Source organism: Salmo salar, chromosome 01 (genome assembly GCF_965601325.2).
Source record: "Salmo salar chromosome 01, fSalSal1, whole genome shotgun sequence".
Classification (NCBI taxonomy): Eukaryota; Metazoa; Chordata; class Actinopteri; order Salmoniformes; family Salmonidae; genus Salmo; species Salmo salar.
The window spans coordinates 5,955,774-5,980,000 of NC_138291.1; the positions used below are offsets into that span (position 1 = coordinate 5,955,774).

Consider the following 24,227-nt stretch of genomic DNA (forward strand, 5'->3'; position numbering starts at 1 on the left):
TTTGGGTATGTCATTTTAGGAGAAAAAAAAAAAAAAAAGGGTCTGATCCTTAAGAGGAATTATTAAGAACAAAGCCGACAGGGGAAGTGAACGGTGTCTATTTCCCATAGAAAAAAACTATGCATTCCAAATAGGGCTCTGGTCAAAAGTAGTGTACTATATAGGGAATAGGGTGCCATAGGGCTCTGGTCAAAGTAGTGCACTAAATATGGAATAGGGTGCCATTTGGGGGTCAAAAGTAGTGCACTATATAGGGAATAGGGTGCCATAGGGCTCTGGTCAAAGTAGTGCACTAAATATGGAATAGGGTGCCATTTGGGGGTCAAAAGTAGTGCACTATATAGGGAATAGGGTGCCATTTTGGGACTCATTCAGAGTGACCGCTTGGTTGGAACGTCACACTGCTGTGGCCAGCAGCACTAAGTGGAGACTAGAAAAGTAGCTTGATTACCCCTTAAAACCTCTTACATCTAGACGTTCCGCTAGCGGAACACCTGCACCAATATCCAATGATAGGGCGTGGCGCGAATTACAAATTCCTCAAAAATCCCAAAACTTCCATTTTTCAAACATATGGCTATTTTACACCATTTTAAAGACAAGACTCTCCTTTATCTAACCACACTGTCCGATTTCAAAAAGGCTTTACGGCGAAAGCAAAACATTAGATTATGTCAGCAGAGTACCCAGCCAGAAATAATCAGACACCCATTTTTCAAGCTAGCATATAATGTCACAAAAAACAAAACCACAGCTAAATGCAGCACTAACCTTTGATGATCTTCATCAGATGACACGCCTAGGACATTATGTTATACAATACATGCATGTTTTGTTCAATCAAGTTCATATTTATATCAAAAACCAGCTTTTTACATTAGCATGTGACGTTCAGAACTAGCATTCCCACCGAACACTTCCGGTGAATTTACTAAATTACTCACGATAAACGTTCACAAAAAACATACATTATTTTAAGAATTATAGATACAGAACTCCTTTATGCAATCGAGGTGTCCGATTTTAAAATAGCTTTTCGGTGAAAGCACATTTTGCAATATTCTGAGTAGATAGCTCGCCATCACAGACTAGCTATTTTGACACCCACCAAGTTTGACCCTCACCAAACTCAGATTTACTATAAGAAAAATTGGATTACCTTTGCTGTTCTTCGTCAGAATGCACTCCCAGGACTTCTACTTCAATAACAAATGTTGGTTTGGTTAAAAATAATCCATAGTTATATCCAAATAGCGGCGTTTTGTTCGTGCGTTCAAGACACTATCCGAAAGGGTAAAGAAGGGTTACGCGCCCGACGCGTTTCGTGACACATTTTTTTTAAATATTCCATTACCGTACTTCGAAGCATGTCAACCGCTGTTTAAAATCAATTTTTATGCTATTTTTCTAGTAAAAAAGCGATAATATTCCAACCGGGAGTCGTTGTTTTCGTTCAAAGACGAAAGAATAAAAAAATGGTGTCGCCTCGTGCACGCGCCTCCAGTCTCTGTTCTCTGACCGACCACTATCTAAATGCGCTAGTGTTTTTCAGCCAGGGCCTGCAAAGACATCATTCAGCTTTTTGCCGCCTTCTGAGAGCCTATGGGAGCCGTAGGAAGTGTCACGTTACAGCAGAGATCCCCTGTTTTGGATAGAGATGATCAAGAAGGCCAAGAAATGGTCAGAGAGGGCGCTTCCTGTTTGGAATCTTCTCAGGTTTTGGCCTGCCAAATGAGTTCTGTTATACTCACAGACACCATTCAAACAGTTTTAGAAACATTGGAGTGTTTTCTATCCAAAGCTAATAATTATATGCATATTCTAGTTTCTGGGTAGGAGTAATAATCAGATTAAATCAGGTACGTTTTTTTATCCTGCCGTGAAAATACTGCCCCCTATCCATAACAGGTTAACAAATCTGTCCGTCAGTCAGTCTGGCCTCAGATCATCACATAACCAGGAAGACAAAGATATCAAAATGACTAGCAGGTGTTCTAGAATCAACACTTAGACCAGGATAACCTGTGGTGATAACCTCCACCTATATGTATGTCTGGTCACCACCACTTCAACACAGACCCATGATAGCCTGGTCCCAGATCTGTTTGTGCTGTATCCAGCTCCTAAAGGGACCATTATGGGATCACAGGAATTTAATGAAGCACAAACAGATCTGGATCCAGGCTAGGTCCACGAGGACATAGAAATAGTATGATTAGACTAGTTTCTATATCTATGCATGAGGTCATGTGAGGTATAGAATAGATATGATTGTCAGATAGAATTAATTCTATCTGAAACTAATTCTATGTCTGTCTGCGAGGTTCAGAATGTTTCTCTGCGTCATTGTTCTGATGAAGGGCGAAATTTCAAGCTTCAATGAGGATCAGATTTCACATAACTAAACCCGGAGGGACCCAGGACTAGGGTTGTGGCAGTCATCACATTCTGTCAGAGGGTTATTGTCATGAAAAAGCCTGCTGGTCTCACCGTAATTGACCATTAATTAACAAAAAACCCGTTTAGCATCTCCAGGCCTCCACGCACACAAGCTAATGATGCGCGCCATCGGAACATCGACATTTAAAAAAAAAAAAAAAAAGTTTAATAAATAAAACGTAATATACACCATCACAATAAAAGGTCTAAAGAAACACGATATTTCAGAAACTGTAGACAGCCCCACTCTCTGCGTGCTGGAGAAAGGAACGAATGAGAGATGGAAACGCATGTTGGTGAGATATTCTGTAGCCACAGGTAATGCCTAGGCTATTACACAATCACTATAATTGTAGGATTAGCCGCTCTGCACAATCAACAAACCAACAGCATCGCCCAGACTCATGAATAGAAAGTTTGGAGTGTAGGACTCCCGAGTGGCACAAGACACGACATCTCAGTGTCTGAGGCGTCACTATGGACATCCTGGTTCGTTCCCAGGCTGTGTCACAACCGGCCGCGATCGGGAGTCCCATAGGGCGGCGCACAATTGGCCCAGCGTCTTCCGGGTTAGGGGAGGGTTTGACCGGTGTAGGCCGTCATTGTAAATAAGAATTTGTTCCTAACTGACTTACCTAGTTAAATAAATAAATGAAAGACAGTAGGATAATGCACCCAGTCCATTCAGTATGCATAATAATACACATTCAAAGGCGATTACTGGAATCTGTTTCTAGTAATAGGCTAGACCAATTATGTAGGTACGAAATAAATCTTAAATCAGTTTTTTTAATTGTTTTTCTGCTGTGCGTAATATATGGTAGACTGTGTACGATTAAAAAAACATGAGCTGGCGCACATCCAGAAGGAGGTGCTGACTTACTGTGAATAAACTATGAAAATAAACACTCTATATATAAACTCCCAGTAATTTATTTGGTAAATCAGCAATGTTTCGGCATCACTGTGATTTCAGGGTGTTCGATGACATAGACTACTAGACAGTACAGCCAGGATGACATAGACTACTAGACAGTACAGCCAGGATGACAGACTACTAGACAGTACAGCCAGCCAGGATGACAGACTACTAGACAGTACAGCCAGCCAGCCAGGATGACAGACTACTAGATCGTACAGCCAGGATGACATAGACTACTAGACAGTACAGCCAGGATGACATAGACTACTAGATCGTACAGCCAGGATGACATAGACTACTAGACAGTACAGCCAGCCAGGATGACAGACTACTAGACAGTACAGCCAGGATGACATAGACTACTAGACAGTACAGCCAGGATGACAGACTACTAGACAGTACAGCCAGCCAGGATGACAGACTACTAGACAGTACAGCCAGGATGACATAGACTACTAGACAGTACAGCCAGGATGACATAGACTACTAGACAGTACAGCCAGGATGACAGACTACTAGACAGTACAGCCAGCCAGGATGACAGACTACTAGACAGTACAGCCAGCCAGCCAGGATGACAGACTACTAGATCGTACAGCCAGGATGACATAGACTACTAGACAGTACAGCCAGGATGACATAGACTACTAGATCGTACAGCCAGGATGACATAGACTAATAGACAGTACAGCCAGGATGACAGACTACTAGACAGTACAGCCAGGATGACATAGACTACTAGACAGTACAGCCAGGATGACAGACTACTAGACAGTACAGCCAGGATGACATAGACTACTAGACAGTACAGCCAGCCAGCCAGGATGACAGAGTACTAGATCGTACAGCCAGGATGACATAGACTACTAGACAGCACAGCCAGGATGACATAGACTACTAGATCGTACAGCCAGCCAGCCAGCCAGGATGACAGACTACTAGACAGTACAGCCAGGATTACACAGACTACTAGACAGTACAGCCAGCCAGGATGACAGACAGTAGCTTTGTGAACTTGTCAGCCAACTCTTCGGCATCATGGTTTCCAAGACAACCAGCTACAGTCGATGACATAATTCACCCCTCTTCCACTGTCTGTTCCAAGTGGCATCTCTCTACCTCTAAGATTCAAATCAGGAAGGGTCTACACCTGTTGTATTCCACGCACGTGACAAATAAATCTGAATGCTGGTTTTAACTTCATCCAGTAAGCATAACATAGTTCCCTCCATTTCCTATTCTACGGGCATAGTGGGAATGAATACAAACGAACAGTATGATCATCAGCATTGCATCGTGTTTCTCCTCCGCTTTCCTATTAGCCACGTGCAGTTTGTCATTCACCGATTGACCTTGTGGCCTATAAGCACTGGCACAATAACAAACATTCCTCACGCTTGTTGTTTAACCGATGGGCTTCACCTTCCTCTCTCTCCCAACCAATGGGCATAAATATTGAGATGTGTTTATATGTCAACTTATCCTTATTCTCTCACTTTCTGTTCTCCAACAACAATTTACAGTCTCGATAGCAGCAGCAACGGGGTAGGGCAACCTGCCATCACATCGTCAGGCTCTGAGGATCTTCCCTCGGAGACAAGGACATTTCCCAAACTATGTAATAAGATTCCATATTGCATTCAGTCTTTGTTCATTCACTTAAGCCTGTACTCAATTGAACTACTGTTGACCAGGGCCCCATAGGGCTTGTAGTGTACTATATAGGGAATAGGGTGCCATTTGGGACACACTTGGTTTCTGTCTGAGAGGGTGTGGCTTCTTTCTTATCTGATCACAAGAAGTTAGTCCTTTTATGGTTATTAAGCTGGTACTATACATAGTAGAATATTTAGGAATGTTACTCGATATCATAGACGGAAATTGTATTCAATCTGAAAATAAAGGTGGATTAATACAGCCCTCTGATCAGCTGTCATCTTTAGTTTAGTCCAGGGCTCTCCAACCCTGTTCCTGATGAGCTACTGTCATCTTTAGTTTAGTCCAGGGCTCTCCAACCCTGTTCCTGATGAGCTACTGTCATCTTTAGTTTAGTCCAGGGCTCTCCAACCCTGCTCCTGATCAGCTACTGTCATCTTTAGTTTAGTCCAGGGCTCTCCAACCCTGTTCCTGATCAGCTACTGTCATCTTTAGTTTAGTTTAGTCCAGGGCTCTCCAACCCTGTTCCTGATCAGCTACTGTCATCTTTAGTTTAGTCCAGGGCTCTCCAACCCTGTTCCTGATCAGCTACTGTCATCTTTAGTTTAGTTTAGTCCAGGGCTCTCCAACCCTGTTCCTGATCAGCTACTGTCATCTTTAGTTTAGTCCAGGGCTCTCCAACCCTGTTCCTGATCAGCTACTGTCATCTTTAGTTTAGTTTAGTCCAGGGCTCTCCAACCCTGTTCCTGATCAGCTACTGTCATCTTTAGTTTAGTTTAGTCCAGGGCTCTCCAACCCTGTTCCTGATCAGCTACTGTCATCTTTAGTTGAGTCCAGGGCTCTCCAACCCTGTTCCTGATGAGCTACTGTCATCTTTAGTTTAGTCCAGGGCTCTCCAACCCTGATCCTGAAGAGCTACTGTCATCTTTAGTTTAGTTTAGTCCAGGGCTCTCCAACCCTGTTCCTGATCAGCTACTGTCATCTTTAGTTTAGTCCAGGGCTCTCCAACCCTGTTCCTGATCAGCTACTGTCATCTTTAGTTTAGTTTAGTCCAGGGCTCTCCAACCCTGTTCCTGATGAGCTACTGTCATCTTTAGTTTAGTTTAGTCCAGGGCTCTCCAACCCTGTTCCTGATCAGCTACTGTCATCTTTAGTTTAGTTTAGTCCAGGGCTCTCCAACCCTGTTCCTGATGAGCTACTGTCATCTTTAGTTTAGTTTAGTCCAGGGCTCTCCAACCCTGTTCCTGAAGAGCTACGGTCTTGCAGGTTTTAACCAACCCTAATCCAGCACACCTGATTCTAATAATTAACTGGTTGATATGCTGGTTAGTTACAACTGGTTTTGGAGTGAAAACCTACAGAAGAGCAGCTCTCCGGGAGTGCCCTGGTTTCGTTCATAGATTGGTTTGGTCTAGCCCATCCAACCATAGATTGGTTTGGTCTAGCACATCCAACCATAGATTGGTTTGGTCTAGCACATCCAACCATAGATTGGTTTGGTCTAGCACATCCAACCATAGATTGGTTTGGTCTAGCCCATCCAACCATAGATTGGTTTGGTCTAGCACATCCAACCATAGATTGGTTTGGTCTAGCCCATCCAACCATAGATTGGTTTGGTCTAGCCCATCCAACCATAGATTGGTTTGGTCTAGCCCATCCAACCATAGATTGGATTGGTTTAGTCTATAGATTGGTTTGGTGTAGTGTCCTGTTCTGCCACGCTACAGTCTATCGTCTGTTCAAGGGTCATGTTTCTTTCACTGCAGTGTTGAAGATTAGTTGCCATGGTGACTTGGTACTGTGTGGGTGAGCACAAAAAAATAAAATCTATCCAATATTTCCTCTCTTCGATTATAGAAATCCCAGGGTCTACTAAAGACAGAAGAACATGTAAGGGTAGCGCTGTAGTAAGGTCCTGTTTATGTGAACTATTTTAATTATAGTTTTACTCTGTAAGTGTGCTTGGGTATCTTGAAAGGTAGGAGTAAAATGTATTATTAGGGGTTCAAGCAGCACAAAGCCTTACTGTATTTGTTCCTGTTCATTACTACTCTTCTTTCCGCAACGCAAAATTAAACTACAAAATTCCCGTGAGATGGTGAGGCCTAGGAGGGTGAAACCTGGCATGATGGTAAAAAGGTCACATGGAACATGCAAACTTTGCAAGGTCATGCCCCTCACCCCATGTGAGCAAGAGTGATAGGTTATGCCTGGTTCTGTACGATGGCAAGTGGGGGGGGGGTAGATAAACCAGTTTGGGAACATTTTGTCTTCCCAGTAGAAGCAAAAAATATATTAAACTTAGCAGGAAATCAACTCAAGGTATTGAATTTATTAGAACAATTTATTTTTGCCTAAAATGATAAGGCACGAACAAAATGCATGAGTGAAAAGTATTTTCTTTCAACTTTCCCGAAAGACTCAACAGGAAAGCCCGTCTGTGTACGTGCGTTTGTCTGCCACTATGTAGCCGTTAGCGATGATGCTAATGACAACCGTCTTCTGATAGATGAAAAGGCCCTAAAAAAAACCCTTCAATTAAAATGCTAACTACAAAATAGTCTATGCTTACCAGGCAGAATGATATCATGAATATTTGCATAAATCCAGTGGTGATTTGTTCAGAAAACCAAATTCACGTGGTGCTACAGAAACACTGAAAACAAAGCAAAGCTCTTGCTGGCGCACACCTAAATGAAAAGGGTATCTACACCAAAAAAAATGACATACAGTGCATTTAGAAAGTACTCAGACCCCTTGATTTTTTCGCCCACATAATGTCCATTGCTCGTGTTTCTTGCCCCAAGCAAGTATCTTATTATTGGTGTCCTTTAGTAGTGGTTCTTTGCAGCAATTCGACCATGACGGACTGATTCACGCAGTCTCCTCTGAACAGTTGATGTTGAGATGTGTCTGTTACTTATCGTCTGCGGCAGAGGTAACTCTGGGTCTTCCTTTCCTGTGGCGGTCCTCATGAGAGCCAGTTATCATCATAGAGCTTGATGGGTTTTGCACTTGAAGAAACTTTCAAAGTTCTTGACATTAACCGTATTGACAGACCTTCATGTCTTAAAGTAATGATGGACTGTCATTTCTCTTTGCTTATTTGAGCTGTTCTTGCCATAATATGGACTTGGGTCTTTTACCAAATAGGGCTATCATCTGTATACAACCCTACCTTGTTATAACACAACTGATTGGCTCAAACGCATTAAGAAGGAAAGAAATTCCACAAATTAACAAGGCACACCTGTTAATTGAAATGCATTCCAGGTGACTACCTCATGAAGCTGGTTGAGAGAATGCCAAGACTGAGCAAAGCTGTCATCAAGGTAAAGGGTGGCTACTTTGAATAATCTCAAATATAAAATATTTGGATTTGTTAAAAATAAAAATTTAAATGGTTACTACATGATTCCATATGTGTTATTTCATAGTGTTGATGTCTTCACTATTATTCTACAATGTAGAAAATAGTAAAAATAAAGAAAAACCCTGGAATGATTAGGTGTGTCCAAACATTCTAAAATGGGATTTTGAGTGAAAACCTACAACAAAAAAACAGGGAAAAATCTGAAACCTGGAAAAACTAAACTAAGATTTTATAGATAAGGCTCATGGTCTATTCCTGGTTTACTTTCACATTTTCCTGCTGTAGCGAAACCGAAGCGAACGGTTACCCCAAAAACCTTAATACGTACCTGACTGTGGGTTTGGTGAACACCTCTAATTATTATTATTGTAAAATGGATAAACATTCCTTACAACGAATAGAGGATCAGAAATGGCAGTGAAATCATTGATAATAAATGATTCTTTAATTGAAGAAAGCAACAAAAAAAATACATTTGCTGCTGCTGGTAACAGAGGGCTTGGGTCAGGAGAGGAGACAAAAGCAATCAATTCCTTTTAACACTGAAATCATCATCATAATAATATCTTCTTTAATGCACAACTCAAACAGCTGGTTGGGCTGGCTCCACCAGATTGCCATGGAAACACAGAAACTTCACCAAGCAAAGCAGAGCATCGCACTGAAAAATCGAAATGAATCGTGTCTCATTAACTCCAATTGAAATAAAATACACTGTCTGAAAGCTTTAGTCCTGAATTTTAGCTCCCCCCCCCCCCACCCCCCCCATGAGTGTTCTCTTAAAATTAAAAACTCAATGTATTTGTTTCAAAACATGAACATAAAAAAACCCCCACAACATTTCTGCCTTAATACTAAATGACTAGCAAATGAATTAACAATACCATTACTGTCAATATGATTACTTATATGTTAGTATATTATGTCATCTTTGTGGTTTGACCACCGAAGTGATGATGTCACTGTGTTTTTGCTCACAAGAAAATAAGTGTCCCAATGAGCAGTGGGTGGAGATTTCACTTAAGGACCAACGGAATGGTCTGAAATGTGCCAACTCCGCCCACCTGGGCCACGCAAAACAAACCCGCCCAATGTCTCAAAGCTGCGACACCCTTTTTAGAGTGACGGCCAAACCAAGAAACTGGATTGTAAAAACCCATAGAAAAGCCACCCTAAATTGAGTCTCAGGCTTCTGAAATGACACCCTGGCCCTAAAGTCTACGGGTCGCCGCCGTAGCCCTAAAGTCTACGGGTCGCCGCCGTAGCCCTAAAGTCTACGGGTCGCCGCCGTGGCCCTAAAGTCTACGGGTCGCCGCCGTGGCCCTAAAGTCTACGGGTCGCCGCCGTAGCCCTAAAGTCTACGGGTCGCCGCCGTGGCCCTAAAGTCTACGGGTCGCCGCCGTAGCCCTAAAGTCTACGGGTCGCCGCCGTGGCCCTAAAGTCTACGGGTCGCCGCCGTGGCCCTAAAGTCTACGGGTCGCCGCCGTGGCCCTAAAGTAAAACACCATAGGGAACAGGGTGTCATTTGAGATGTAATCGGTCCTAAACCAAATGATCACCTGGCACCTCAGGTGTAATCATCATGTCTTGAACTTCTTCTCTGAGGTCTCCGAACCCCCTGACCCCTCCCCTGACCCTTGACCTCTTGACCCCATGTGAGTCCGTTTCAGCGCACCCTGGGCTGGGCCTCTCTGAGACGATGACCCCCCCTCCTCCCCCTCTTCCTCCTCCTCCTCCAACAGGGTCCTAGTGCCTGCTGATTTCAACTCTAAGGTCTCTCTCTCCGAGTCTGAGGATTCAAATAGGTCTGGAGCCAGACGACCCCTACAGCCTACTGGCACCTCAGTCATGTCAAGGTGCTGCAGCCCGTTCAGTCCAGGGCTGTGGTGTCTGGAACTAGGGGAGATCCAGCGACTATGATCTGACTCGTCGGCCTCTTCAGGACTATCTAAGCCCTCGGCCATTCTCTCTAAAGCAGCCCTCCTCTCTCCAGCCCTTCCTGCCCGGGACTCGTTCCTCTCCTGCAGGGCGTCTTGAGACAGAAGGGAGGCGATGAGGAGCCCTTCCTGTTCCGCTCGGTCGTCCTGGCTGTCCAGAGACACCGCAGGGCTAGAACCAGGGAGGGTGTGCGACTTACGTCTCCCCGTTTTAGAGCCACTTCTGTGGGGTCCGATCTGGACCGAGTCCTGGTCCTGCTGAAGCTCCGTGGAGGATACGGAGGAGGACGAGGCCTCGTCGATTGAGATCTTGGGGTAGGAGCAGGAGTCGACCCCCCCGGGGTACAAGGCCTGGGCGGATTCGGGGCGCCCCCCACTGGACAGGCGGGGGAAGTGCATGCGGCGCCACCGGGCTGCACTACGTTGTCTCCTACTGGCTCTCCTCTGCTCCTCGTCCTCAGAGCTGGTGGAGGAGGTGGAAGAGGAGGAGCTAGAGGAGGCGCCGGCGGGGGAGGAGGTGGGGCTGGAGAGGGTGGAGTTGTCTCGGGGGCTGGGAGAGCGAGGCCGGGGCATGGGGTCTGGCCAGAATCCACTGGAGTCAGAGTCCTCTCCCACCAGGTCCAATAAGAACACAGACTGCTGATATCTGCTGCCACGCCTCCTCGACTGCGGTGGCTCCACCCCTTCAGGATGCTCCGCCCCCGAGGCCTCGGGGGCAGCTAATGAGGACGAAGAGGAGTGGTCTGAGTCGGCGGTAGCAGCAGCAGCGGGCGGTACAGGCGTGGCGACTCCACTCCCAACCAGGACCCCGGCGCCGGCTCTTACAGCCCGTGTGGAGCGTCGTCCCCTGGCGTGGAGCTGCAGGATGGCTCCCTCACTCAGGTCACTGTCTGAGTCCGAACTCCAGCCCTCGATCTCCCGACGCACCAGAGAGTCAAAGAAGGCCATCATACGAGGATCCTCCTGGATGGACTGAGATGACATGGAACAGTTCTTAATTAATCCCCACAAAATGTGTGTGTATGTTTAGGGAAAAGCAGCGCACTATATAGGGAAAAGCAGCGCACTATATAGGGAAAAGCAGCGCACTATATATGGAAAAAGCAGCGCACTATATAGGGAAAAAGCAGCACACTATATAGGGAAAAAGCAGCGCACTATATATGGAAAAAGCAGCGCACTATATAGGGAAAAAGCAGCGCACTATATAGGGAAAAAGCAGCACACTATATAGGGAAAAGCAGCGCACTATATATGGAAAAAGCAGCGCACTATATATGGAAAAAAAGCAGCGCACTATATATGGAAAAAAAGCAGCGCACTATATAGGGAAAAAAAGCAGCGCACTATATAGGGAAAAAAAGCAGCGCACTATATAGGGAAAAAAAGCAGCGCACTATATATGGAAAAAGCAGCGCACTATATAGGGAAAAAGCAGCGCACTATATATGGAAAAAGCAGCGCACTATATAGGGAAAAAGCAGCGCACTATATAGGGAAAAAGCAGCACACTATATAGGGAAAAGCAGCGCACTATATATGGAAAAAGCAGCGCACTATATATGGAAAAAAAGCAGCGCACTATATATGGAAAAAAAGCAGCGCACTATATAGGGAAAAAAAGCAGCGCACTATATAGGGAAAAAAAGCAGCGCACTATATAGGGAAAAAAAGCAGCGCACTATATAGGGAAAAAAAGCAGCACACTATATAGGGAAAAAAAGCAGCGCACTATATAGGGAAAAAAAGCAGCGCACTATATAGGGAAAAAAAGCAGCGCACTATATATGGAAAAGCAGCGCACTATATATGGAAAAAGCAGCGCACTATATATGGAAAAAGCAGCGCACTATATATGGAAAAAGCAGCGCACTATATATGGAAAAAGCAGCGCACTATATAGGGAAAAGCAGCGCACTATATAGGGAAAAGCAGCGCACTATATAGGGAAAAGCAGCGCACTATATAGGGAAAAGCAGCGCACTATATAGGGAAAAGCAGCGCACTATATAGGGAAAAGCAGCGCACTATATAGGGAAAAGCAGCGCACTATATATGGAAAAAAAGCAGCGCACTATATATGGAAAAAAAGCAGCGCACTATATAGGGAAAAAGCAGCGCACTATATAGGGAAAAGCAGCGCACTATATAGGGAAAAGCAGCGCACTATATAGGGAAAAGCAGCGCACTATACAGGGAATAGGGGGTCATTTGGGATGTGAACCGGTGTTACCTGTGAGACGTAGTCGTGGCTCAGGCCGCTGCCGCTGTTCAGGACCAAGTTGATGTACTCCTCATGGCTGTACAGACTCCTGGACTTATCCTCCACAAAACCACCCAGGTCGCCCAGACACTCCGGCTGCTGGTAGGGGCTCCAGGCCTGGGGGAACGGAGAGGTTTCAGGGGGAGAGGAGGGTTAGAGTTTAAATTGAAGAAGATAATGTACCAACAGCAGCCTGGAGGAGCAGAGGTTATGATGAATTAACACGACAGCCTTTCCTTTTACAAGCTCAGGCCACTACGCTTGTCTGGGCTGGAGAGTAGCAGAGACAGACAGTGGACAGTGGCGAAGAGACAGTTGTCTCAGTCAGAGACAGTGGCGAAGAGACAGTTGTCTCAGTCAGAGACAGTGGCGAAGAGACAGTTGTCTCAGTCAGAGACAGTGGCGAAGAGACAGTTGTCTCAGTCAGAGACAGTGGATAGTGGTGAAGAGATTTCACCTCAAGCCCTCTGATTCATAAAGGGACAGAGAACCATACAAGGTGGGGAATCACCTAGAGAAGACTGTCGCTGGCTTTACCTTTCAGGAGGTTTGAGTAAAAACAGCTCACTCACGCCAGACGATCACCAGATATTCTGATGACACTTTGAATGAGCACCCACTTTGTTGTGTTAACTAGAAGTTTAAGTTTGTGTATTTAACATAACCACATGGAGACATTATATTATTATACTTTTCAATTTTATCGAGTTCTAACATAAAACCGATCGGAATACCGAAGTCATCCTGTAAATTGTATTTTTTTGGGGTGATGTCATATGGAGGATCCACCCAGCTTATTCCCTACAGGGCTGTCCAACCCTCTTCCTGGAGATCTACCTTCCTGGAGATCTACAGTCCAACCCTCTTCCTGGAGATCTACTGTCCTGGAGATCTACTGTCCTGTAGGTTTACAGTCCAGCCCTCTTCCTGGAGATCTACAGTCCTGTAGGTTTACAGTCCAATCCTCTTCCTGGAGATCTACAGTCCAACCCTCTTCCTGGAGATCTACTGTCCTGTAGGTTTACAGTCCAGCCCTCTTCCTGGAGATCTACTGTCCTGGGGATCTACTGTCCTGTAGGTTTACAGTCCAGCCCTCTTCCTGGAGATCTACTGTCCTGGAGATCTACTGTCCTGGAGATCTACTGTCCTGGAGATCTACTGTCCAATCCTCTTCCTGGAGATCTACTGTCCTGTAGGTTTACAGTCCAACCCTCTTCCTGGAGATCTACTGTCCTGTAGGTTTACAGCCCAACCCTCTTCCTGGAGATCTACTGTCCTGTAGGTTTACAGTCCAACCCTCTTCCTGGAGATCTACTGTCCTGGAGATCTACTGTCCTGTAGGTTTACAGTCCAACCCTCTTCATGGAGATCTACTGTCCTGTAGGTTTACAGTCCAACCCTCTTCCTGGAGATCTACTGTCCTGTAGGTTTTCAGTCCAGCCCTCTTCCTGGAGATCTACCGTCCTGTAGGTTTACAGTCCAACCCTCTTCCTGGAGATCTACCGTCCTGTAGGTTTACAGCCCAACCCTCTTCCTGGAGATCTACTGTCCTGGAGATCTACTGTCCTGTAGGTTTACAGCCCAACCCTCTTCCTGGAGATCTACTGTCCTGTAGGTTTACAGTCCAACCCTCTTCCTGGAGATCTACTGTCCTGTAGGTTTACAGTCCAACCCTCTTCCTGGAGATCTACTGTCCTGTAGGTTTACAGTCCAACCCTCTTCCTGGAGATCTACTGTCCTGTAGGTTTACAGTCCAACCCTCTTCCTGGAGATCTACTGTCCTGTAGGTTTACAGTCCAACCCTCTTCCTGGAGATCTACTGTCCTGTAGGTTTACAGTCCAACCCTCTTCCTGGAGATCTACTGTCCTGTAGGTTTACAGCCCAACCCTCTTCCTGGAGATCTACTGTCCTGGAGATCTACTGTCCTGTAGGTTTACAGCCCAACCCTCTTCCTGGAGATCTACTGTCCTGTAGGTTTACAGTCCAACCCTCTTCCTGGAGATCTACTGTCCTGTAGGTTTACAGTCCAACCCTCTTCCTGGAGATCTACTGTCCTGTAGGTTTACAGTCCAACCCTCTTCCTGGAGATCTACTGTCCTGTAGGTTTACAGCCCAACCCTCTTCCTGGAGATCTACTGTCCTGGAGATCTACTGTCCTGTAGGTTTACAGCCCAACCCTCTTCCTGGAGATCTACTGTCCTGTAGGTTTACAGTCCAACCCTCTTCCTGGAGATCTACTGTCCTGTAGGTTTACAGTCCAACCCTCTTCCTGGAGATCTACTGTCCTGGAGATCTACTGTCCTGTAGGGTTTTCAGCCCAACCCTCTTCCTGGCGATCTACTGTCCTGGAGATCTACTGTCCTGTAGGTTTTCAGTCCAACCCTAATTCAGCATATCTGATTCAGCTAGTTAAGGTCTTGTTGAGCAGCTAATTAGTAGAATCAGGTGGTTTCCTTCAGAGGACAGGTCAAAAAAGTTGATCAAACAAGTATAAGAAAAACAGAACGGTACTAAAATATTAGAGCAGGCGGGAATTATTTTCCACTTTCCTTTCGAGGCAGGGGCAAGCCTTCTAGTGCAGGAGAAGTCAGAGCTGCCTGGAGCAGCCCGAGCAGGATCATATGGGAAATCTGATTGGTTGTTTACGTCACACCACCTCCTCGTGATTTGGTGGATTGTAGGTGAGCTACACTCCAAACACAGTCTTCATGGCTGGGCTAAGATGAACCAGAATCTCCACATGACCTTGAGAAATAAGTCGTTTTGAAGATATGTTTTTGAAATAATTAACTTATTTGAAACGGAGAAGTATTTTTGTTGAGTTCTAGGTAAAACCAACTACAACTAAGTTACTATGTTTATGACTAACACTAACGTTGTTACTTCGGTAAATAAAATAAAAACTCTTGCCATCTTCCCTTTAAAAAAAGTTCCAAGACAACTGAACTGAGAGGAAATTTAATTGCGATGTATTGACATGCATGATGTTGCAATGACATGGATCAATCATGTACCAAGTCATTTTACAAATAACTAAGTCACACACTTATACATTATGTAAATAGCGAGAGAAAACACAAACCCTCAATGACGTCACGTACCTCGAAGTGACAAAATACAACGACGGAGAGATGAACAACTAGACTTGACCTGCACGCGTCACCACGACGACGACGTAACGGCGAGGTCACCGACGACGACGCCGCCACTAACGTACCTTAATGACCTTCTCGACCCCGGAGGAGCAGATCATATAAGTGCTGGGGTTGAACCGGACCTGGTTCACGATGGAACGGTGACCTTTTAGGACCATGGACGCTCCGTTCACCACACGACCCGGGCCTCCTGGAGGGGAGCAGGGCGGAATAAGAGAGAGATTATAATCTGATGGACACAGATGGACACACCGATAAGAGAAAACACACTCTTACCTGCTTCAGGATCCTTCGGGATTCTCCACATATAAAGGTTGAAGTCATCTGATCCAGACAAGATGTACTAGAGAAAGAGAACAGAGATTAAGACATTTCAACCCCCAATGGCACCCTATTCCCTATATAGTGCACTACTATAGACCAGAGCCCTATTCCCTATATAGTGCACTACTATAGACCAGAGCCCTATTCCCTATATAGTGGTACTACTATAGACCAGAGCCCTATTCCCTATATAGTGGTACTACTATAGACCAGAGTCCTATTCCCTATATAGTGCACTACTATAGACCAGAGCCCTATTCCCTATATAGTGCACTACTATAGACCAGAGCCCTATTCCCTATATAGTGCACTACTATAGACCAGAGCCCTATTCCCTATATAGTGGTACTACTATAGACCAGAGCCCTATTCCCTATATAGTGGTACTACTATAGACCAGAGCCCTATTCCCTATATAGTGGTACTACTATAGACCAGAGCCCTATTCCCTATATAGTGGTACTACTATAGACCAGAGCCCTATTCCCTATATAGTGCACTACTATAGACCAGAGTCCTATTCCCTATATAGTGCACTACTATAGACCAGAGTCCTATTCCCTATATAGTGCACTACTATAGACCAGAGTCCTATTCCCTATATAGTGCACTACTATAGACCAGAGTCCTATTCCCTATATAGTGCACTACTATAGACCAGAGTCCTATTCCCTATATAGTGGTACTACTATAGACCAGAGCCCTATTCCCTATATAGTGGTACTACTATAGACCAGAGCCCTATTCCCTATATAGTGGTACTACTATAGACCAGAGCCCTATTCCCTATATAGTGGTACTACTATAGACCAGAGTCCTATTCCCTATATAGTGGTACTACTATAGACCAGAGCCCTATTCCCTATATAGTGCACTACTATAGACCAGAGCCCTATTCCCTATATAGTGCACTACTTTAGACCAGAGTCCTATTCCCTATATAGTGGTACTACTATAGACCAGAGCCCTATTCCCTATATAGTGCACTACTATAGACCAGAGCCCTATTCCCTATATAGTGGTACTACTATAGACCAGAGCCCTATTCCCTATATAGTGCACTACTTTAGACCAGAGTCCTATTCCCTATATAGTGCACTACTTTAGACCAGAGTCCTATTCCCTATATAGTGGTACTACTATAGACCAGAGCCCTATTCCCTATATAGTGTACTACTATAGACCAGAGCCCTATTCCCTATATAGTGCACTACTTTAGACCAGAGTCCTATTCCCTATATAGTGGTACTACTATAGACCAGAGCCCTATTCCCTATATAGTACACTACTATAGACCAGAGCCCTATTCCCAGTGTTGGGAATAAAGTAGTACATTACATTGGGAATAGGGTCCATTGGGGACAGAGGGTGAGAGTTAAAGTCCTCTGAATAAACACATGATGGTGGTAATATTCTGTACCCCATGTTGAGGAGTTGATACCACACAATAAATCACCAAACAAAAATGTGATTATTCCATTTCAGTAGAGACGTAGGCTGCATCCCATATGGCTCCCTATCCCCTATGGGCTCTTCAACAAATAGTTCACTATATAGGGAATAGGGTTCCAGTTGGGACGCAAACTACAGACAGACGGGACAACAGAACCCCACAGACAGACACACGGGACCACAGAACCCCACAGACAGACAGACGGGACCACAGAACCCCACAGACAGACAGACGGGACCACAGAACCCCACAGACAGACAGACGGGACCACAGAACCCCACAGACAGACAGACGGGACCACAGAACCCCACAGACAGACAGACGGGACAACAGAACCCCACAGACAGACGGGACAACAGAACCCCACAGACAGACGGGACCACAGACAGACGGGACCACAGAACCCCACAGACAGACGGGACAACAGAACCCCACAGACAGACGGGACAACAGAACCCCACAGACAGACGGGACAACAGAACCATCAGGCCCAGTTATTTTTCAGTCCAGGGCCTGTATTCATAAAGCCTCAGAGTTAAAGGCGCTGCATTGTTAACCTGGTGTCTGCATTACGGTGATACGGCCTCTGCAGAAGACAGGGCATATTAATACGTCTTGCTCGTCGGGGTGCAGGGCAGAGCTGTTGTCAAGGAAGCGACTTTGTGTTTATAGAGGATCTTCCGCCACTAATCATGTCAATGTGGAGCTATTCGGAGGCCCTCCGACCACATTTTAGGATCAAGCGTTAAATTGTCTCTAAGGGCGCTGATCTAAGATCAGTTTAGTTTGGGTCTTTTAGATCATCATAAGATTACATGGACAGACGGGACCTGATCCCTAGATCAGCACTCCAGACGCTTTATGAAATCGGGGGCCACGAATCTCAGTGTAAAACAAGCAGCATGTTCAGTACAGTGGAGATTTATTTATGACAAAATCTCTTCTCTGAGGGAAGATAGAATTTGAGACGTGGTGTAACTTGTTCAAAACACACTGAGCAGAAATATGTTTTTTTTTCCGTCTGGTGCCAACTAGGAGTCAAACCAACACCTTCTCTGTCTCACTAGGGTAGAAGTCTTCAACAGGTTGAGTAGCTCGCCAATAAATTCTGAAACGAGTTCCAACACAAACTGTCGAAACAAATCTCAATGTATGAGATCCAATCAAATCAAATGTATTTATAAAGCCCTTCTTACATCAGCTGATATCTCAAAGTGCTGTACAGAAACCCAGCCTAAAACCCCAAACAGCAGCCGGATCCCCCCCCCCCCCCCCAGACAGCAGCCGGGTCTCCCCCCCCCCCCCCCAGACAGCAGCCGGGTCTCTACTACTCCTGCCCAGTAACTAGAATATGCATATAATTATTGGCTTTGGATAGAAAACACCCTAAAGTTTCTAAAACTGTTTGAATGGTGTCTATGAGTATAACAGAACTCATATGGCAGGCCAAAACCTGAGAAGATTCCATGCAGGAAGTGGCCTGTCTGACAAGTTGTGTTTTATCTTGGCTCTTTTTATTGAAGACTGAGGATCTTTGCAATTACGTGACACTTCCTACGGCTCCCATAGGCTCTCAGAGCCCGGGAAAAAGCTGAACGATATCGAGGCAGGCTCTGGCTGAAACACTTTATCGCGTTTGGCAAGTGGCCGATCAGAGTACTGTGGGCTTAGGCACGTGCCCGAGTCAACCGAATGCTTTATTTTCTTTCCTCCGTTTACCTAAATGCAGATTCCCGGTCGGAATATTATCGCTTTTTTACGAGAAAAATGGCATAAAAATGGATTTTAAACAGCGGTTGATATGCTTCGAAGTACGGTAATGGAATATTTAGACTTTTTTTGTCACGAATTGCGCCATGCTCGTCACCCTTATTTACCCTTTCGGATAGTGTCTTGAACGCACGAACAAAACGCCGCTGTTTGGATATAACTATGGATTATTTTGAACCAAACCAACATTTGTTATTGAAGTAGAAGTCCTGGGAGTGCATTCTGACGAAGACAGCAAAGGTAATAACATTTTTCTTATAGTAAATCTGACTTTGATGAGTGCTAAACTTGCTGGGTGTCTAAATAGCTAGCCCTGTGATGCCGGGCTATCTACTGAGAATATTGCAAAATGTGCTTTCACCGAAAAGCTATTTTAAAATCGGACATATCGAGTGCATAGAGGAGTTCTGTATCTATAATTCTTAAAATAATTGTTATGCTTTTTGGGAACGTTTATCGTGAGTAATTTAGTAAATTCACCGGCAGTGTTCGGTGGGAATGCTAGTCACATGCTAATGTAAAAAGCTGTTTTTTGATATAAATATGAACTTGATTGAACAAAACATGCATGTATTGTATAACATAATGTCCTAGGGTTGTCATCTGATGAAGATCATCAAAGGTTAGTGCTGCATTTAGCTGTGGTTTGGGTTTATGTGACATTATATGCTAGCTTGAAAAATGGGTGTGTGATTATTTCTGGCTGGGTACTCTGCTGACATAATCTAATGTTTTGCTTTCGTTGTAAAGCCTTTTTGAAATCGGACAGTGTGGTTAGATTAACGAGAGTCTTGTCTTTAAAATGGTGTAAAAGAGTCATATGTTTGAAAAATTGAAGTTTTTGCATTTTTAAGGTTTTTGAATAACGCGCCACGGGATTACACTGGCTGTTACGTAGGTGGGACGATTTGGTGCCACCTAGCCCAGAGAGGTTAACACTTTTTTGGTTACTACATGATTCCATATGTGTTATTTCATAGTTTTGATGTCTTCCCTATTATTCTACAATGTAGAAAATAGTAAAAATAAAGAAAAACCCTTGAATGACTAGGTGTCCAAACCTTTGACTGGTACTGTATATACATACACACAGTATGTATGCATATATACAGTACATATACACAGGCACACATGTATACACACAAAATACAAAAATATGTGGACACCCCTTCAAAATGGTAGATTGAGCTATTTGAACCACATCAGTTGCTGACAGGTGGATGAAATCGAGACCACAGCCATGCAATCTCCATAGACAAACATTGGCAGTAGAACGGCCTTACTGAAGAGCTCAGTGACATTCAGCGTGGCACAGTCATAGGATGCCACCTTTCCAACAAGTCAGTTCGTCAAATTTCTGCCCTGCTAGAGCTGCCCCCGGTCAACTAAGTGCTGTTATTGTGAAGTGGACACATCTAGGAGCAACAACGGCTCAGCCGCAAAGTGGTAGGCCACACAAGCTCACAGAATGGGACCAGTGAGTGCTGTAGCGTATAAAATCGTCTGTCCTCGGTTGCAACACTCACTACAGAGTTCCAAACTGCCTCTGGAAGCAACATCAGCACAATAACTGTTTGGTGGGAGCTTCATGAAATGGGTTTCCATGGACGAGTAGCCTCACACAAGCCTAAGATTACCAGGCGCAATGCCAAGTGTCGGCTGGAGTGGTGTTAAACTCACCGCCATTGGACTCCGGAGCAGTGGAAACACATTCTCTGGAGTGATTAATCACACTTCACCATCTGGCAGTCAGACAGGTGAACACCAGGCGAACACTACCTGCCCCAATGTATAGTGCCAACTGTAAAGTTTGGTGGAGGAGGAATAATGGTATGGGGCTGTTTTTCATGGTTTGGACTAGGCCCCTTAGTTCCAATGAAGGGAAATCTTAACCCTACAGCATACAATGCAATTCTAGATTCTGTGCTTCCAACTTTGTGGCAACAATTTGGGGAAAGCCCTTTCCTGTTTCAGCATGACCATGCCCCATGCACAAAGCAAGGTCCATACAGAAATGATTTGTCGAGATCAGTGTGGAAGAATTTGACTGGCCTGCACAGAGCCCTGACCTCAACCCCATCAAACACCTTTGGGATGAATTGGAACGCCGACTATGAGCCAGGCCTAATCGCCCAACATCAATGCCCGACCTCACTAATGTTCAATGTTCCAACATCTAGTGGAAAGCCTTCCCAGAAGAGTGGAGGCTGTTAAAGCAGCAAAGAGGGAACCAACTCTATATTAATGACCATGATTTTGGAATGACATGTTCAACGAGCAGGTGTCCACATACTTTTGATCATGTAGTGTATATACACACACACCCCATGGCTCGCAGGTCTAAATATTAGGTACACCATTCCCCTTCCTACAGACAGTGAGTCATGTGGCTTGCTATATAAAATATTACAATGGACAAAACGAGTGACCTAAGCAACTTTGTGCGTGGTATGACCGTCGGCGCCAGACACGCCAAATCCAGTATCTCAGAAACTGCCACCATCCTGGGCTTTTTACACGAACGACAGGGTCTACCCCACCTGGTCCTCGTCTCCGGCGAAGCAGCAGCTCTTCATGGTACAGGAGTTGAAGTAGCCCTGGTTGTCGAACTGGAAGCTGGGTAGGCGAGAGTGTAGCTCGTAGAGGACCGGGGGTAGCCTGCGACGCAGGGCCAGGAGCTGGGTACCCGCGCTGTTAAAACGCACCGACATAGCACTCTGGAGGGACATGCTGCCGCCGTACCGCAGCAGAGAACTGGGAGAGACAGAGACAGAGAGAGAGATGGAGAGACAAGGAAAGAGAAACGAGAGGTGGATTAGAAAGGAATGGTCTAGGCTGACTGTTAAAGCACTTTGTGACAGCTACTGATGTAAAAAGAGCTTTAGAAATGTGATTGATAACAAAAGGGAAGGTACTTAGCAGGTCTGATTACATTTAGAGGCAGTTTCAGTGTTATATGGTCAAAGCAGAAGCAGTGTTGTCACGATACCAACATTTTACAAACGATACCATGCCAAGTATCCCGATAACGACATTTTCACAAACGATACCATGCCAAGTATCACGATACCAACATTTTACAAACGATACCATGCCAAGTATCCCGATAACGACATTTTCACAAACGATACCATGCCAAGTATCACGATACCAACATTTCACAAACGATACCATGCCAAGTATCACGATACCAACATTTTACAAACGATACCATGCCAAGTATCCCGATACCGACATTTCACAAACGATACCATGCCAAGTATCCCGATACCGACATTTTACAAACGATACCATGCCAAGTATCCCGATACCGACATTTCACAAACGATACCATGCCAAGTATCCCGATAACGACATTTTCACAAACGATACCATGCCAAGTATCACGATACCAACATTTCACAAACGATACCATGCCAAGTATCACGATACCGACATTTCACAAACGATACCATGCCAAGTATCCCGATACCGACATTTTACAAACGATACCATGCCAAGTATCCCGATACCGACATTTCACAAACGATACCATGCCAAGTATCCCGATACCAACATTTCACAAACGATACCATGCCAAGTATCCCGATACCGACATTTTACAAACGATACCATGCCAAGTATCCCGATACCAACATTTCACAAACGATACCATGCCAAGTATCCCGATACCGACATTTCACAAACGATACCATGCCAAGTATCACGATACCAACATTTCACAAACGATACCATGCCAAGTATCACGATACCGACATTTCACAAACGATACCATGCCAAGTATCACGATACCAACATTTCACAAACGATACCATGCCAAGTATCACGATATCGAGTAGTATCGAGATATCACAGTAAAAAAAAAATTTTAAATAACAAATTTAAACTAAAATAAACATCCTGTTCGTCTCGGACACTAAAAACCTGTCAGTGAAATTTACGCTTCTACTCAATACAACACACTGGATTTAACTTCACCCTGTGCAGTGTATAAATAGAATGTTGCATAGAATGGCTGATTGGATAATATCCCTGTATAATGATCTGCATGTCATCGTGTCAGTAAAGGGGGGAAAACACTGCATGAAAACCCTTCTTTACAGCTCTCTCTCCCACACACACACACACACACACACACACACACACCACACACACACACACACACACACACTGCTCCCACCTTCTAAAACGTTACGCCCCAAACAGAATTTAAGGAGCACCAGAAAGAAATAGATTTTTGATATAGTTAGGCGAACACGAGGCCTATACGAATCCTACTTCTGAAGCACGTCTCATGAGTACAGCTGCCACACGTGATATGAGCATGAAAGTGCTGTGGATATTATTGCACCTGCTCATACAAGAGACTAGTACTGGCTGTTCGCTTCAAATTCAACTGAATCTATAAACACAACTGACTTTATAAACACTTTATAACAGGTCCCAGCAGGTTATATAGATATACAGGGCTGGAGTAACATATGAAACGGTACTAGGGTATTCTAAAACGTTGGTATCATGACTTTTTGGTACCGTGGTATTACTGTGGTACGGGTATAACCGTGCAAACACTAGAAGCAATGACGCAATACTAGAACAAAACTGCCCTCTGGTGGACAAATTGGGTCAGACATCTGCTGGATTACAGCCTGAAAGTTCTGAGAGTTAAAGGGTGATAAAAAAAAAAAAGGTGCCGAAGTTTCTGAGAGTGACAGTTAACGGGCGGCCATGTTGTCTCACGTGCGAGGTTTGCGTATGTCCCACAACCCCACTCCCTCCTTGGAGTTGGCTGTAGCCAGTAGTCGGGGCTCTGCCGGGTTGAACATCACACTGTGGAACGCTGACGGGTAGTTAGCCAGACAGAAGGGCTCTGAAACACACAGGGAAGGACATGTCTTTAACTCGGACGACACGGTTACTGATCAAAGGGA

General features: G+C 44.8%; 1 protein-coding gene across 1 annotated transcript in view; it reads right to left on the bottom strand.

The window, feature by feature from the left end:
- Positions 1-7,337: 7,337 nt before the first annotated feature.
- Positions 7,338-24,227, bottom strand: part of dcaf5 (ddb1 and cul4 associated factor 5) — a 29,324-nt gene continuing 12,434 nt past the window's right edge. Inside the window, exons 5-10 of the mRNA XM_045708038.2 lie at positions 24,037-24,166; positions 21,837-22,050; positions 16,026-16,092; positions 15,812-15,939; positions 12,564-12,710; positions 7,338-11,302 (exon numbers count right to left, since the gene is read on the bottom strand). Of these exons, the coding sequence (XP_045563994.1) occupies positions 9,974-11,302; positions 12,564-12,710; positions 15,812-15,939; positions 16,026-16,092; positions 21,837-22,050; positions 24,037-24,166 (2,015 nt within the window). The 3' untranslated portion in view covers positions 7,338-9,973. The remainder of the gene's footprint in view (positions 11,303-12,563; positions 12,711-15,811; positions 15,940-16,025; positions 16,093-21,836; positions 22,051-24,036; positions 24,167-24,227) is intronic.